The sequence below is a fragment of the Staurois parvus genome, unplaced genomic scaffold, assembly GCF_062004578.1.
Source record: "Staurois parvus isolate SC_StPar_1 unplaced genomic scaffold, SC_StPar_1.0 ptg001158l, whole genome shotgun sequence".
In the NCBI taxonomy this organism is placed as follows: Eukaryota; Metazoa; Chordata; class Amphibia; order Anura; family Ranidae; genus Staurois; species Staurois parvus.
In genome coordinates this window covers 3,876,431-3,895,109 of record NW_028318954.1, presented here as the reverse complement: position 1 = coordinate 3,895,109, position 18,679 = coordinate 3,876,431, and the positions used below count along the sequence as shown (strand labels likewise).

Sequence of the window (18,679 nt, the reverse complement as noted above, 5' to 3'; positions counted from 1 at the left end):
TTGCAAATCAATGTTGAACCTCTGTATAGATTACTGTACTTACTCTGATTTCCAATGTCTCACAATGTCAAAGATTGTTTGTTTATGCATATGCTTCAATTAAGCACTATGTTTTTTGATCAAAAAAGAAAAAAAAAACAAAAACTTTTATAGTCACCTGTGAAGCTGTTTTACCGAACATTACATGCAGATCAAAGGATATCTCTTTGATCTGCACACAAAAGAGCTTTATTACATGGTAATAATAATGTTGTGAAAATTTATTTATTAGTAAGGACTGAAAAGAAACTTTTCCAAGGCTGCTTTTACATAGACATTGCTGTCCGCACTCCCAGGACACAGTACCTGAGATTACAAGGACAACCAGGTCTCATTCTAAGACCTTTGCTGAGAAAGTCCTGAGTGTATGTGGTATGCCCAGATAATATAGATGATGTTTTTTAGATGTATAACCTCATCCACCCAAAGTCCAGCAATAGTGGCATGGGAAATCATGGTTCACCTATCAGCTTTGTGTCCCAAATGAAAGAAAAACTCCAACAACAACATGGAAATAAATAGGAGAAATTTTGACTTGCCTCTAACTTTCACATTTTGGAGTACAGCACAGGACACAAGCTGAGTATAGACCCTTGGACATAGGCTGGTACTCTCAGGTGATTGAACGCTGATAAGCTTTTGAAGATACATCCCCTGGGAATCCCTCCTATAATCCTACTCCACTCCACTTTGATATACTATGACCATGTTAAATGAGAATCTACACAGACTTAAACTGGCCATACACTATACAATTTTCTGTCCAATTTCCTTTAGATTTACCTTCAAGTATGTAGTGCAAGGACCTGCCTGATTGGATACAATTGAAGTGTTGTTTAGGTTTGACCTCCTATTATATGGTTTTTGCTAAATCTAAAGAAAAATTCTCAAGAAAATTGTATAATGTATGGCCAGCCTAGACATACACTGAACATTTTATTGTCTGACTAGTGCATGCAGTTTAAACTCCTCTAGTATTTAAAGACTATGTTAAAGCTTAAAGATAATGAAAAATCATTCTAACCTAGCTTGATGTCCCCATCTTGTGTTAGCAGCACATTCCCTGCTTTCAAGTCCCGATGGATGATCTTCATGCTGTGGAGGTAGGATAACGCTTCTAACATCTGCTTACAGATGGCCTGGATTTGGGGTTCTGTTAATCCACGATCCAGTTCTGTCAGAAGTAAAAATGCAACAGTCAGCAAACTTAGGCAGACATAGTAGATAAGTACTGCTGATATATATTTAAATAAATGAAACAAAAGAACTAAATCCTCTTTTCCTTTACAGTCAAGTAATCTGCCATCTTAACCTCTGCTTGATTTGCAGTTGCCATGCACCTGAATACTTACCTCTGCTTCAACACTCTGACATCCGCGAGGTGCCTCTCTAGCTTCTTCCAGGTGCTGGTCTTTGGCCATCTTGACTGGCCAGTGCAGAATGACATCACTCCCGAGCATGCACAGGAGTGCAGTTGTTGTGGCACACAGGTACTGTGCTGGAAGGTAAATTGAGCTGTGCATGCTCAGCTCAGTGTACATTCTACAGAAGAAGGTGCGCAGGCAGGTTGGTTTATTTTATTGCAGAAGAGACTTTACATGTCTCTAAGGGCATGCCTGCTCCCAGTTTTCTTTTAGACTTTAGTTCTGCTTTAAGTAAACATGTATAACAAGTAAATCATACACCAACAGGCAGCTAGGCTAACAGGAGATGAGGATAAGGCTTCCCAGAATTACATTGCTCCCTGCTCTTCTTCTCCCTTATCCCACTGATCCCCGTAAATCATCCATTCCAGTAGGCATTCCTCATGCCTTTAAGATAGTTCAACCAAACTCAAACTCCAGTTTCCTGGGAAACTCTACAGGCCAATGTCTGCACAATGGTCCTCTGCAAAATGCTGATAACAATTTTAGATCTCAGACTCCAAACGGCATGGGCTATCTTAAAAATTTGTTACAGACAGTTCTTTATTGTCCATTGAGGGACACAACAATGTAATAATTCTTTTAAATTTAGTTTATACTGCCATCTTCAGGAGAATGTAATGCCAGGAAACAAAGTTAAAGTATAAGAGTTCTGTGAATGAATGAACTACAACCGCTGTCACTCACCGCAGCGAACAGTTTGTCAATGAACTACAAGAGTGCTAGTGAGCACTCTCATAATTCATTGTTTCTTCCTGCAATTCAGTAAACATCTACCTGTACAAGGTATGTGCAGGCAGCTGAGAGTCTGCAGGAATCTGGCATTACCTTTCAGGAATCTGGCAATGCCTTACAGGCTGAAGAGCAAAAAAAAAATAATAATAATAAATGCACATTGTTTTACCTGGAAAAAAAGACATGCATTTATATTTTTTTTATATATATAACAGGTGAAATTAGCCTTTAAGCTAGTTCCTGTAAAACCACACCTCCAACAATCATGCCTCAGTTTTTTGCTAGTGTTCTTGGTAGTTGGATGCCTTTACTTCATTTCTGCTGAGAAAAACGTACTATAATTTTGTCTTTTGAGATTTACAAATTCTACCCTTTTTTTCAGCTTATGGTTTCTTTATACATTTAGGTTTGCGGCTGAGAGGGCTGTTACCTCCAAACATATCTCTGGAGAGATTACTTATCGATCAGGTATATTCTTCATTTTATGGCTCTCCCTCTCCCTAAACTCAAAGGTTTGTTAAGGGCGTCTCAGTTGTTCGCCGATTAGCTTTTGTTTGGACATATCCTGTTTGTTCAACCTTTACTTCCCTGAAATCAAGGGTTAAAGTGGTTGTAAACCTCAAATTAAACATGAAAGCATATCCTCATATTAACTGTACTTGCCTCAGTCCATAGCACCTAATGTGGATCCTGGCTTCTCTCTCCTTCCTCTAAAAAAGATAGTTTACCCTGATAACAGGCAATCCATGGTAACAGGTGTCTCCCTTGTAGCACACAGCAGGTGACTGACAGTCTCAGATGCGCATGTTTCCCACGTGAAACTGAGTAGAAGGGGATGTGTCCATTCCTTTCACTCAGGTGTCAGATTACACTCAGCTATCTGCTATGTGTATTAAATGATATATCTGTCTCCTGGAAGCTAAGAAATACCATCTAATTACCTGTGTACAGTAAGTCTCCTACTTAAGAACCATTCAAGCTGCAAATTTTCAAAGATGCAAATGAGAGTAAAATAAGTATTTGATCCTCTACAAACCAACAATAATTTTGGCTCCTACAGACTGGCTATGTGCTCATGTGGTACACATTAGTCCTGCCAATTTAAGAAGGCGCTCCTAACAACAACTCGTTATGTCCATAAAAGACACCTGTCCACAGAATCGCTTTCTTCCATTCAAACCTCACCATCATGGGCAAGACCAAAGAGCTGTCAAAGAATGTCAGGGACAAGATTGTAGACCTGTACACGACTGGAATGGGCTACAAGACCATCAGCAAGAAGCTTGGTGAGAAGGAAACAACTGTTGGAGCGATTAGTCACAAATGGAAGAAATACAAAATAACCATCAATCGCCCTCGGTCTGGAGCTATATGCAAGATATCAGCTCATGGGATAAGGATGATCATGAGAAAAGTGAGGGATCAGCCCAGAACTGCACAAGAGGAGCTTATGAATGATCCCAAGGCAGTTGGGACCACAGTCACCAAACAAACCACTGGTAATACAATACACCGCCATGGAATGAAATCCTGCAGCACCTGTCAGGTCCCCCCCCTCCTCAAGAAGGCACATGTACAGGCCCATCTGAAGTTTGCCAGTGAACATCTAAATGATTCAGAGATGGACTAGTAGAAAATGCTGTGGTCAGATGAGACCAAAATTAAGCTCTTTGGCATTAACTTGACTCGACTGTGCTTGGAGGAAGAAAAATGCTGACTATGACTTTAAGAACACCATCTCTAAAGTCAAGCACGAAGGTGGAAACACTATGCTTTGGGGCTGTTTCTCTGCTAAAGATACAGGCTGAACTTGCCGCATTGAGGGGCCAATGGAAGGGGCCATGTATTGTAAAATCTTGGATGAGAACCTTCTTCCCTCAGCCAGAACACTGAAGATGGGTCATGGATGGGGCTTCCAGCATGACAATGTCACAAAACATACTGCCAAGGTAACAAAGGAGTGGCTCAAGAGGAAGCACATTAAGGTCATGAAGTGGCCTAGCCAGTCTCCAGACCTTAATCCTATAGAAAATGTATGGAGGGAGCTGAAACTTCGAGTTGCCAAATGACAGCCAAGAAACCTTAAGGGTTTAGAGAAGATCTGTAAAGAAGAGTGGACCAAAATCCCTCCTGAGATGTGTGCAAACCTGGTAACCAACTACAAGAAGCATCTTACCTATGTGCTTGCCAACAAGGGTTTCTCCACCAAGTACTGAGTCATGTTTTGCTTGGGGATCAAATACTTATTTTACTCAATGAATTGCAACTCAATTTATAACATTTCTATCATGTGTTTTTTTGGATGTTTGGTTGATATTCTGTCTTTATCATTTAAAATACACCTAAGATAAAAATTATAGACCAGGGGTATTGAATTAAAAATCAAGGTCGTCCAGTCACAAAAATTTTCTTCTGGCTAAGGTCCAAATAGGGTGTGCCCTTCAGCACATTTTATGTTAAGGGGCACTCTGATGGGTACATTCTATGTTGTGCCCATCAGAGTACCCCTTAACATTCAATATGCCCATCAGAGTGCCCCGGCACTGTCTGATGTCATGTTGCCATGACGACCACCCTGCTCAGCAGCAGATCTATCATTGTGGGCTGGCGGTCTGGGTGGCAGTGCTTCTGGGCCCATACGCGGACCATGCTCCACCATTTAGTGACCGCTGTTCTAGTCTCTTCATTTCTTTGTAAGTGGGCAAACTTACAAAATCTGCAGGGGATGAAATACTTATTTTCCCCACTATATGTATTATACAGTCACATCAATCCCTGCTCTCAAGGAGCTTACAATCTAAGGTCCCTAATACACATTCATACATACTAGGGACAATTTATACAGGAGCCAGTTAACCTACCAGCATGTCTTTGGTGTGTAGGAGGAAACCGAAGTACCCAGAGAAAACCCACGCAAGCACAGGGAGAATATGCAAACTTCGCGCAGGTAGTGCCATGGTTGGGGTTTGAACTGAAGACCCTAGTGCTGCCAAATGGAAGTGCTAACCACTTAGCCATTGCATTATTTGTGTGAAAAGTATTATAAACCTCACATTGTTGGACTTACGAACAAATTGGACTTATGAACAAACCTGGAAGAGAACTCATTCATAAGTAGGGGACTTGCTGTACTTTGAAAGGCTGTGGAGGACAGCGTGCAGCAGATAACATGTACAGCTTCAACACGGTGTATCACCTAACACTATTCACTTCAGGGGGCTTATGTGTGGGCTTATTATCACTTTAAGGATGTTCAATGTAGGCTCTTGGCTGTTACCTGGTTGGTAATTTGTTTGGACATAACGGGGTTTATTTACTAAAGCTGGAGAGTCCAAAATCAGACTCTCTTCTGCATAGAAACCAATCAGCTTCCAGGTTTCATTGCCAAAGCTTCATTGAACAAGCTGAGGTTAGAAGCTGATTGGTTTCTATGCAGAAGGGAGTCTGATTTTGGACTCTCCAGCTTTAGTAAATAAACCCCAACTTGTCTGTCCAAGGGCTAGGTCTAAATCTAAGCACTTTTTACCTTTACCTTTGTTTTGTGGTTTATTTGATGTCCTTTTCCTGGCTCAACAAAATGTGCAGGATTGCTAGTACACCAAGGAGGATTGTGTGAACACGGTTTAGATTCTGCTCAGAATGGTAGACTGGTAGAAGCACAAACTGGATATGTTTATTTAGCCTTTACCTATACATTCTTTTTTTGTTGCCCCATTGTTAGTCTAAATTTTTTTCAGCCTGTAAACGCTCCTCTTTGCATATGCTTGTAAATGCCTATGTGTGCATGAACAAATAGGCTTACATAGCGGTGCTTTTGAAAAACAAAAACAAAAAAAAAAAAAAGACACACCAAATGTCTCCTAAAAACAGTGTGTTTTAAGTTCAGTGTGCGTATGGCCCTACATTTCCAGGATGCCCAAAACAGACACATTTTAGGGCTGTATCCTTTGTGGATAAACTGCAGTTTCTTTGCATCTCACTCACAGTACAACTAAATGATTCAGTTTTTTCAGGTGCTATACCTGAGAGCTTTATTTTTTAGTAATCAGGTCACTATAACAAAACAATCATAACTTTCATACAGAGCAATAGGAGTTCATGATTAGGATTACATAAATTCCTACAATCACTGTTTCTGGGATTAACTTTAAAGATATAGCATTTTATAATAAAGCATTTTTACCAAGACATTTTGAAGAATGAATACATAACTACTTGCTCATTATGTGGATCAGAAATTTTCACCAACATAAAATGTCCTAGCTGTACACATAAAGAGTATAAAGTCAATAGTTTATTTCCATTCAGCAAATGTGGCATATTTAGCAAAGCTCTACCTGTATTATTAGCCACACTTTTTCATTTCTTCTGTCAGTGATCTAAATGATTAAAACCGATGATTCAAATTCCGAAAGAGTTTTTTTTTTTTTTAAATCTTTTCTAAGAATTTTCGTTCAAATTTCGCTCCACTAGTGGGTCACAGAAAAGTCTGAATCTGTGTGATTGGGCATGTGGGAAATTTTTTGAAAAACGATTGAATTTTGAATCAATGATGGGAGAATAATGCAAGAAATATAATCGAAAAAGAAATGAGCATGAGCTGTGACCTGGAAAGAAAAGAAAATTCTTGGCCACAAAATTTTTTTTCTGTAGCAAAACGAGGTGAAATTGAAGGCTTGCTTGGTTCAATTTCAAAATTAATGGTGCACCATCAGATTACAAAACGCACAAAATTTCAGATTTTTTAAAGAAAATTTGTTTAGAATTCAACCTATGTATGGCCTGCATAAGCTATTTCAGATAGCTGTCTGATGAATTTCTCAGGTGTGTACCAAGGAGTAACTGGTACAAAAGTCCATCTCTCTTGAAAGCCGTTTTCAAACATTTAAGAGCATCAAATAAAGCCAACATGTTTCCAGGGAAAAGAGCCTCCTGCTCCTTGATGAATTTGTCTGCAAGTAAACCTTACATTTTGAAGATTGCTAAATGTTTTTACAGCCAAACTTTTTTTTTTTGCTGTGGATACAGCAGGGATAGAAAAAGAATCACCCCTCTTCCTTTAAAATAATCACATTTTGTTGCTGTACAGCCTGAAATGAAGACATACAGTGTTTCTGTTTAATCCAGATGTAGTTACCTATCTTTAAAAACATCCAAGTGAAAGATAGAACACCAACATGTCAGAAAAATAATCCAAAAACAGAATCACTGAGTTGGAAAGAGAATCCCCCCACCCCCTCCCTTTTCAAAAAATTACTTGTAAACAGTGGTGTCATTAGGGTTGGTGTCACCTTGTGTGGTAAAACATGATGTCAACCTGAACCCCCCAATTAATTTTTTTCTCATATAACATGGTTTGTCCTGTCGCTGCAGAGTGACAGCAGGACAGGTAGTAGGGCATGGAGAAGACTAGCACATCAGTGCAGTTCTCCCCGACTTGCCACAGTGCTCTGTCATATACCCCTCCATGTCTCTCAGTACTCCCTTCATATCGCTCTCATATACCCCTCCATATCTCTCAGTCGTCCTCCATAACCCCCTCATATACCTCTCCATGTCTCTCAGTCCTCCCTTCTTATCCCTCTCATATACACCACCATGTCTCAGTCCTCCTCGATGTCTCTAAGTCCTCCGTCCATAGCTCTCTCATCTACCTCTCCATGTTAGCTTTCCAGGAACATATCAGTCCCTGGAGCAAACAAACAATCAACTACAGGTGGCAAGGCATGTCAAAAAAAAAAAGGGATAAAGTTGTGGACAGGCACAAGTCAGGAGATGGATACAAAAAAATGTCAAAGGCTTTATCAATGACTGGAAGCACAGTGAAGTCTACTATTAAGTAGTGGAATTTATGTGGTACAACACAGACCCTCCCTGGATCAGGACATCACTCCAAACTGGATGAAAGAGCCAGGAGGAAGCTGGTCAGAGAGACTACCAAGAGGCCTACAGCAACCAGTCACTATCAAATGTAACTAAACTTGAGCAGTTCTGCAAAGAGTGGGAAAATATTGCAAAGTCTAAAGGTGCAAAGTTAGTGGAGACATATCCCGACAGACTAAAGGCAGCAATTAAAGTAAAAAGTGGTTCAACAAAATACAGGCACTGCGGAGTGATCTTTTTTCCAACACCAGGGATTCTGTTTTTCAATTTTTTTTTTTTTTCTGACATTTTGGTGTTATATCTTTCATTTGGATGTTATAGGTTGCACTGAGTAAATACATCTGGATAACAAAAACTGTTTCTGTCTTCCTTTCAGGCTGCAAAGCAACAAAATGTGATTATTTTAAAGGGGGGTGATTATTTTCTATTCCCACTGTGTATAATAGTGTAGGTCACAGGCCAAGAGGTAGAAGCAAGCTAGGAGAAAGGCAGGGGTCAGGGGTGGACTAAATGGTTAAGTGCACTTATCCTTTCATTCTCTTTCAGGGCATGGAACATCCTGCTGGATTTTTTTCTTTGACTAAAGAAACTCACCTACATCTTAATATGAAGGTACCATTTGATTTTATCTTTTTTTGTAATTGTTCACTGTGATATGAACAGGTAAATTTTTCCTTGAGAAGGTCAATCCTGGCCTTTTGGTGGTAACAGACTGTAATTTCTCTCCATTCTTTTTAAATGTTAGTATCCAAGCATGTATATTATTTTTGACCCAAGCCAGACATATCGAGGAAAATCGTGTTTTTCCAAAGATGTAAGCAATGTTTCTGTGTATTTTCTCAGTACAGGGTTCTATTAAGATTTCCTCTTTCTTGTGAGTACTATCACTGGCTACACATTCAATTGTGTCATTTTTAAACATCAAATAAAAAAAAAAGAAAAAGAAAAGAAAATGTACCTAGCATGATGGCGTCCACTGCTCCTCCTTGACAAAACTCAATCATGATCTGTAAAAACAACAACAAAATAAGGGAGGTGGGCAAACACCTTTTATGATACACAACTGAAACGACTGTTCTATAAATATTTAGTAAGGATGCTTCTTCAAAATGACAAACCACACAAAGGGTTGGATTAGCCATTGCGTTTATTCTGCAGGCTTTCAAGGAAACCGGTCATGAGAAATTTAGGAAAATAGTTACCATTGACCACCTATCGAAAATGCTGGTTGGCTGACCATCTTGGATTTCAATACTGTGAGTCACTGATATAAAAATCTGAGTTCCACTTGAATTGTGTTTTACCTAATTTCTGCTAAATGATCATCGTTGTATTTTTAAAATATATAAAATGCCCAAAGTTTAAAAAAAAAATCCCTGCATTACCCCTGCCACATAATTGCTTTTCATAAAAATATGCACACAATTTTGAAGAACTTCTAAAGTATTAAACACATAGTTAAATATGAGAACATCTTTCAGTATTCTCAAATACATCATGGATTGATTATATTAAAGGCTGTAAACTTATGATCAATGTTCACTTTGTGAAGCAAATAGTAAAATCAGTTGCACCTGGATTCACTTTAAAGCAGTACTAAATTAAAAACCAAAAATTAAGCACATTGCAGTTTACCAATCATTAATTGTGGTGGCTGCATCAGGTTTGTTTTTTAGGCTTTTCCCTTTGTTTTCATCTGGGGATCTGTCACCTGATGATCTGGCCAGCAATACAACTCCCGTAGATTGCTCCTACTCTGGATGAAGGAGGATAGGAACACCTTTGGACAGCAGCAGTTTCATTCTGGGGAAGGGGGTGTTAGATGTGTCAGATTTAGATACACTAAAAAAGTGAAGCCAACCTCCAGCTTACACTGCAGTTACAGCACATTTTTCTTCTTTTAGGATAAAAGTTTTACTTGAATAAAAAAAAGCTGATCATTGTAAGTATCCTTCTCAGTAGTACATGGTTTGTCTCAGCACCCTTAACTGATACATTTGCAACAGACTTACTGACTGAATCACCAGGTGAGAGGAAAGGAAAGAAAGCCTAAAAAAGAAAAATAATGTAGTCATCACATCTAAGATTGGGAAGCTGCAATATAATAAAATTATTGCTTTTGGGTTTTAATACCACTGTAAATAACATAGGATTTTTGCTTTAAAATGACTGATTACAAAGTGAATGTTTGAGCTTAATAAATAAGATGAAGCTGTGATGACTGTAAAGTCGCTATTCCTTAATGTGGTAGTAAAAGCTGAAGGTTTTTTACCTTCATGCATTCTATGCATGAAGGTGAAAAACCTACAGTGAACAGCTCCCCCTGCAGTCCCCACTAATATTTACCTGAGCCCGATCTTGAACCATTGCTATGCACAACAGAAGAGGCTCTCCCAGGACTCTCTCTCATTGGCTGAGACACAGCAGCTGGGGCCATTGGCTCCCGCTGTTGTCATTCACAGCCAGTGATGACGAAGCAGGGGGAAGGACTGAGCTACACTGTGTCTTCCATAGACACCCAGTGGTGGCTCGAGAGAGAACACACACAAGTGTCCCCCGAGCAAGCAGAAGGGGAGGGGCCAGAAGCTCTGGTGAGGGAATCAGGGCTGCTCTGTGCAAAACCACTGCACACAGCAGTAAGTATGAGCTGTTTATTATTTTAAAGAAAGAAAAAAAGTCAAGCCTTTAGAACCACTTTATAAATTACACAGTATGTGATATCCTAATATAGTTCTGCATCAGTGTATTTCAAGATTAAAAAGAAAAAAAGTTACACAAAACAAAGCTACACAGAATCTAAGGGCAACTTACTTCCAACCGCTTTCACATGCAGAAAAAAAAGAAAATTACATAAACCTTTGCATTTCCAGTAAGTAACTAATCTACATTAACAATGAAAAATAAAACAGCTGTGCTCTGTGGATCTTGATCAGTGCGTGGCTGAAATCAGTGTGCTTTCATTTATAAAGTTACAGGTCTGAAGTTTTGATGCAAGACCACATCCACAACTAGGTTTTTTGGGTTTTTTTTTTTGCCTACTGATGTTTGGATGGTGGGTAAAGTGGTTCTAAAGGCATAAGTTTTTGTTTTTTTTACCTCAATGCATTCTATGTATTAAAGCTGAACTCCATCTTTTGTTCAACTTTACATTTACACTTTGGTGTCCGTTTAAGAAAGAGAACAGGTGTGCCAGTTTATGAAGCTGAGGTCAGGAGCAGAGAACCAGTTTATGAAGTTGGGATCTGAAGATCTTACTGGCCATCTCTTTAAAATATCTCCGTTCCCAGATTCCCCAGCACAGAGCTGGAGAGTCTTGGCGAGAAGCTGCTGTGATGTGAGGAAGAAGGCTTCTTTCTTCCTAATATCAGCACCAGCGGGGTTAAACATTGATATAAATTATAACTACCGTATATATGTTTATGTATGTATATTTGTGTTTTATATACAGTGGGGCAAAAAAGTATTTAGTCAGCCACCAATTGTGCAAGTTCTCCCACTTAAAAAGATGAGAGAGGCCTGTAATTGGCATCATAGGTAGACCTCAACTATGAGAGACAAAATGAGAAAAAAAATCCAGACAATCACATTGGCTGATTGGCCCAAACAATGTGAAGTGGAACGAAAGATAGGGTTCAGCTTTAAGATTAAAAAAACAAAAAGAAACCTTCCATGATCAGCTCCCCTAGCGCCTTTAAATACTTAGCTGGCTGCTCTTTCAATCCATCTCTGTGCCCATCTGCAGCAGTGATGCTATCTCTCTCTTCACACAGAACACAAAGGCAGCAGCAGGAGTCATTGGTTCCTGCTGCTGTCAATCAATTTTGTTTATTACCAAAATGGGCAAAAAAAAAATTGGATACATTGGAGTCACCAACCATGGCTCAGCAAACCACTAACCTTTGCAAAAGGTGAATTAACAATTCCCTTAATGTAATGCATTTATAATATGTCCTTTTACAGTCTTTCATCTTAACAAGCACTATTACCTGTCTGCACAATTTTTATAGGGACATTAGACTATAAACTCTTTAGGGGCAGAAAAATAAGTTGTGGGTTGAATGTTTTTTGTAAAATGCTTTAAAATTTAGCCATGCTAAATATATATAAAATTATTTTGTGAAAGCATGGGCGGCACAGTGGCTTAGTGGTTAGCACGTCTGCCTTGCAGTAAATGGGTCATGGGTTCGATTCCTGACCATGGCGCCTCCTGCATGGAGTTTGCATGTTCTCCCTGTGCTTGCGTGGGTTTCCTCCAGGTGCTCCGGTTTCCTCCCCCACTCCAAAGACATGCTAGTAGGTTACTTCAATCCAGTCTAAATTGGCCCTAATATGTGTATGTATGAATGTAAGCTAGGGACCTTAGATTGTACGCTCCTTGAGGGTTAGGGACTGATGTGAATGTTCAATATATATGTGTAAAGCGCTGTGTAAATTGAGCGCTATATAAGCACCTGAAATAATAATAATAATAATAAAGCGGACAAATATGGGATATAGAATGGGATTTTTTTTTCTTTTTTAAATTTGAAAAAGAGAAATCCATTAAGGATACGATTTCACAAAAAAAGCACATAGGATAGCTTGAACAATAACGTTACACTTGCTGTTTGATCGGTACGAAGCTTCTCTGCTCCCCATTATTGTGATGGCGGGGTGCTCTTATTTACTCCCACAAACCAAAAACATACTTGTAGATAAATTGGCTTACAACATGATTTGCTTCGGTGTTTATGCTCAATTGTGGTTAAGTTCCTTTGAGGACAGAGAATAATATGCAATGTGTATGTACAATATAAGCCATAAGAATATATTGGCAATATATGTGTTTTAATCAATAGTTATTAATGTTATTCTATTAGGACATTCTTTTGTCAGTAGATGCAAATATAAGTTACATTTTTTAACACAAGGGATACTAACGTCTCTGTCTTCACTTCCTTACAATGGTGTACAGGATGTCTACATATTAGTATGTAGAATGCAGGATTTTAATCTTGTACTACATACTCTCAAATAATTGTAGCTGCCTTATGGAATATGACGGCTTCCTCCAGATAACAGCTGGGTCTTTGTAAGGAAGTCATGTACTTTAACCAGTTTCCACAAGAAAATAAAGTCGACAGACTGCCTATGTATTGCTATCCTGCATCAGTTTTGGACCAATTTCTTTTTTTTAGCTTAAAAGAAAGCATGACAACTTCTAACGTCTCTAACCCTATAATAGGGATTAGAGTAAAAAAATTAAAAAATAAAGACACACACAGTATATGTACAAGTGTGTGCGGACATTTCCCAAATTGCACCTGACTAGCAGAAATACTGTATCTGCTTATCTTTAAGCGGAAAACTTGTGGTAATTTTATCAACATTTGCAATACAGAAAGCAGGTTCAGAAGTTCCAAACCCATATTACTCAATAAAAGAGAAGGGGAAAAAATGGTCTTTGGTTGCCAAAGTCAAAAAGCAATATGCTTGTTGTAACTCGTAAATATGGGGCCCGATTCTCCTGTACACTTACTGTGGTAAACAAACATATCCAGCTGGAGTGTTAGTGGTAACCCGCTTATTGTAGTCATTTGTATCACACATCTTGATAAAATTGTGGCACGTGTGCAATATATATATATATATATATATATATATATATATATATATATATATATATATATATATATATGAAAAACTAATGAACACAATCATGAGAATAAGTTGCTAGTACCAACATGAAAATTGTTACTAAAATCCAACACATTGTATTCACACACACGCTTTTTTCCCCAAATTCTTTTTTGGTGCACCCTAGTAGTTTCTAAATCCAGGATATACAAATCTTGTAATTGGAGCACAGGTACAGGTTAGCTGCAGTAATGCATGGACACAGGGGAATCGATTAGCCATGACACTGCAAACTGCAGCCACAACACGGGAGCCCATCATTGCAAGGTAAGGCAAGCAGGTTAAGGCTTGGTTCACACTAGCTCTACTCCAAAGTTGCGTGACTTTCATTGCAACTTTGGAGTCCGACTTTGATTTGACTTTTTAAACTGTGGCATTGAAGTCATATCAAAGTCAAACCAAAGTAGTGCAGGAACCTTTTCTAAAGACAAACCAACTTGTGTAGTATCAGTTAAGATGGCTCTCATAGAGAAACATTGTATTTCACATATCATCTGACTTGGGGGTCTAATAAATCTGATCCTAAGTTGCAGCAGTGTGAACTGAGCCTAGTGCATGACCTCTGTCTGTAATGTGACACCTGACACTTCCTGTGAAGAAACTATATATCCCACAGTCCCTGGGTCTATCAGACTAGTGCTGGTGCAAGTGAGAGTCACACAGTAATTACATCAGACACAAACAGGCAGAGTATTCATAGACATACACAGAGCTCACTATGCAGCTGGGAGATGTGTTAACACTCACACATTTGTGATGCAACATGGAGGGGTGGCTAGCAATGCAATGTGACTCAGAACGGAAAGTTGCCCTGTCCCCTTGGAGCACAGGGACAGGTTAGCTGCAGCAATGCATGGACATAGGGGAATCGATGAGCCATGACACTGCAAATTGCAGCCACAACACACGAGCCAATTATTACAAGACAAGGCAAACAAGCAGCACAGGGAATAGAACTACACTAATACCATAAACACCAACTCCAGGCAAATAAAACAATTATGCTGTCCACGCACTGCAAGGGTTAATTGCCCGTAGGTTCACAGTTGTAGTTTGGCGTCCTGGATACTTTTGATGATTCAGGGTGCTGCTTCTTTCCCATGAGCACCCAGATATCACACACTCAACCCCCCCTCCCCCTATGTCCCTTTTCCTTTCATAACAGCCTTCTAGCCCCCCCTCCTTTTTTTTTCTTGTCTGGCCTTTTTGTTAGTCTGTTAATCTTCTTTTGATACATGAGAGTGCCTTCAACTACATTATAATGCCAAAAGTATTGGGATGCCTGCCTTTACACACACCTGAACTTTAATGGCATCCCAGTCTTAGTCCGTGTTGTTCAATACTAAGTTGACCCACCCTTTTCAGCTATAACAGCTTCAACTCTTCTGGGAAGGCTGTCCACAAGGTTTAGGAGTGTGTCTATGGGAATGTTTGACCATTCTTCCAGAAGCACATTTGTTAGGTCAGGTACTGATGTCGGACGAGAAGGCCTGTCTCACAGTCTTCTCTCTAATTCATCCCAAAGGTGTTCTATTGGGTTGCGATCCTGACTCCATGCAGGCCCAAACTTGCACATCCATGTCTTTATGGACCTTGCTTTGTGTACTGGAGCACAGTCATATTGGCATAGGAAGGGGCCATCCCCAAACTGTTCCCACAAAGTTGGGAGCATGAAATTGTTCAAAATTTCTTGCTATGCTGACGCTTTAAGAGTTCCCCTCACTGGAACGAAGGGACAAAGGCAAACCCCATAAAAAAAGCAACTCCACAACATAATCCCCCCTCCACCAAACTTTACACTTGACACAATGCAGTCAGGCAAGTACCATTCTCCTGGCAACCGCCAAACCCAGACACATCCATCGGATTGCCAGACAGAGAAGCATGATTCGTCACTCCAGAGAACACATTTTCACTGCTCTAGAGTCCAGTAGCGGTGTGTTTTACACCACTGCATCCAATGCTTTGCACTGCACTTGGTGATGTAAGGCTTGGATGCAGCTGCTCGGCCATGGAAACCCATTCCATGAAGCTCTCTACACACTGTTGTGCTAATCTGAAGGCCACAGGAAGTCTGGAGGTCTTTAGCTATTGACTCTGCAGACAGTTGGTGACTTCTGCGTACTGTGTGCTTCAGCATGTGCTGACCCCGCTCTGTCATTTTACATGGCCTACCCCTTCATGTAATACTACGAGTTGCTGTTGTTCCCAGTTGCTTCCACTTTGTTATAATACCACTAACAGTTGACTGTGGAATATTTAGTAGCAAGGAAATTTCACAGATAGACCTTATGCACAGTTGGGAACCTATCACAGTACCACATTTGAATGCTTGAATTCCCTGAGCTCCTGAAAGCAACCCTTTTCTTTCACAAATGTTTGCATGCCTAGGTGCTTGATTTTATATACCTGTGGCCATGGAGGGGATTGGAATAGCTGAATCCAATGATTTGGAGGGGTGTGCCAATACTTTTGGCAATATAGTGTAGATTCAGGTGCACGACTAGTTGCGACATGCCTAAGAGTTCTTCTTGAGATACCTCAGGTGCCATCTGCCAAATACTCTTCTGGGTTCCCTGAATATAACCTAAGACATTACTACTTGAGTATTGGTAACTGGATATTGTTCATGGAGATGAACCGAATCGGTCAACTTATATGCTGTATTATGTCATTGGCCTTGTTGAGCAGCTACTCTCCTACTTGTCCTTGTTGAAAATAATAGATAAAGAATTTATAAAAACCCTGTTCAGTTTCTAACACCCCTAATGCCTAAAGGTATAATAAATAATAGGCCTCATGCACACTTGAGCTCAAAAACACCTGTTTTACTTTATATTTCCTGCCTAAATGTCCCTCTGTTTTAAGCTGGCTACACATTATACAATTTTCTTGTTCAATTTCTTTCAGATTTACCTTCAACTATGTAGTGCAAGGGCATGCCCGCTTGCATACAATTTGAATTTTTAGGTTTGACCTCATATTATAAGGTTTTGGTAAATCTAAAGGAAATTGTACAAAAAATAATTGTATAATGTGTAGCCAGCTTTAGCCTATATGTCCATGCACACATAGGCATTTACAACTTAGTGGCAGGGGCATTTAGAGGCAAAAACAAACAAACATAATTTGTGCGTTCAAGAGAAGAGCATGTTAGCAGGAAAAAGCATGTTTGCTGCCTGAGCATTCTTTCATTTCAATGGAAAGAATAAATAAAAAATTTGGCCAATGGAATAAATAACTGCCCAAGCACCTGACATGCCTAAACATATTTGCAAAAACACATCTTAGGCACATTTTTGATGCTGCTTTACGCCTACCAGGAGAAAATCATTTACAAAGGCTCCAGGGGAGCCTAAAGGCCTGAACCCAGTTTTGCAACTTGTGTTAGTAAAACTGTACAAGAAGACACAGAAAGAAATTATTAAAGCCCCTGTCATTTTGTTTTACCCATTGCTTCCAACTGGGGAGATTTCCCTCAGTTCCTGTCCTGTAAAAACAAGAGAAAATGAGAGGAATTTGCACCTTTGAAAAGTTGTCACCGTAAAAGGTGTCCCCATCATTCTGCTCCACTGACAAGTCAAAATGCTGGATTTTCCTTCACCTTTAGTCCCACTTACAGTGGTTATTGGGACAAACAGAGGGGTGAAATTTCCTTGCGGGACATGGAAAAACCTGACAGAGGTTATAACCTTTCCACACTATCTAAAGCTTTAAAAAATTTGGGCTTCGGACACATGCCTAAATAAAAACTCATTTACGCTGTGCATTACCAACACAGCTAAGTTAAGGTCTCATGCCCACAGGCCTTGTTGCATCTGCGAGCAAGATCCTGTGTAAAAGGCTGTCTGTACGCTGCATGCATGTAACATTTGCACCTACTTTACATGCATACAAATACATGAACCCTATTGGCTGCCATGTAAATATCAACAATGTTCATCCAGATATCCCATTGATTATACACTATTGATGTTTACATGTCAGCCCTGAATGAGCCATTCATAAGTCAATTGACTGAGGTCATTCTGCACATGCCCTACCGCCTTTTATAGGACACATTTAAGGCCAACATATAAACATCAATAGAGTGCAATCAGTTGTGGCGGCTCCACTGGCTACATATTGTTGATATTTACTTGTCCGCCCTGAGCAGTGGTGGCAGCCAATAGGGTCCATGCATGCTGTAAAATGTAAATGCTAACACAAAAATTTACATGTTTACAGTGTAAAATACAGTACATGCACTGTGAAAGCAGATTTTCCTACTTTTGGTTTAGAAGCTATACACTGTGGACCAAAACAAGTCAGCATGCATGGGCCCAGAGCATACAACACTGTTGCGTTAAGATCTGCTTAATTTATGGTTCTGCATGCAGAAAAATGTAGGTCACTGTGCATTAGTCCTAAAGGAAACTCATCTGTAACTACCTTACCTTCCACCATTCACTTTGAAAACAAAAAAAACAAAACAAAACACGGTTAACCGTGCACATTTAAAGCCAATCACTCTGCCCAGGCAAGTTCTTACACGCATACTAAAGCATGGCTGGACAAATTCATGTTACTAGGTCATCATAGTGACTGGAAAATGTCCAGTTGGAACCAAGATGTTCTGTACAGGGCCAGCCAATGAGTTGTGGGATTACGTATGTGCACTATGACTGCTTAGGAGCACAGGCACTGCAGGTGCAGGTGGTTTGGACTGGGGCTCAGTGATGGCTCTCCCCAAAGTAATATGCGTGATGATGAAGGTACCTACTTGACCAGAGCTCCTTCTTGCATAGGATGTGGCAGACTTTTATTCTACGAATGCCATCCCCACTCTATTTAGACACAACCAGCATCAGATAATGTACAAATGGAAGGTAAATGGGTGATTATGTGTCACCTCGTGGGGAGTCCTGCCTGAGAAGTGAAGG

General features: G+C 39.8%; 1 protein-coding gene across 1 annotated transcript in view; it reads right to left on the bottom strand.

Annotated features, from left to right (window-relative positions):
• STK10 (serine/threonine kinase 10) overlaps positions 1 to 18,679 on the bottom strand; it is a 198,625-nt gene that overhangs the window by 87,999 nt on the left and 91,947 nt on the right. The window contains exons 3-4 of the mRNA XM_089659470.1: positions 9,040 to 9,088; positions 1,064 to 1,213 (exon numbers count right to left, since the gene is read on the bottom strand). Coding sequence (XP_089515596.1) covers positions 1,064 to 1,213; positions 9,040 to 9,088 — 199 coding nt within the window. The remainder of the gene's footprint in view (positions 1 to 1,063; positions 1,214 to 9,039; positions 9,089 to 18,679) is intronic.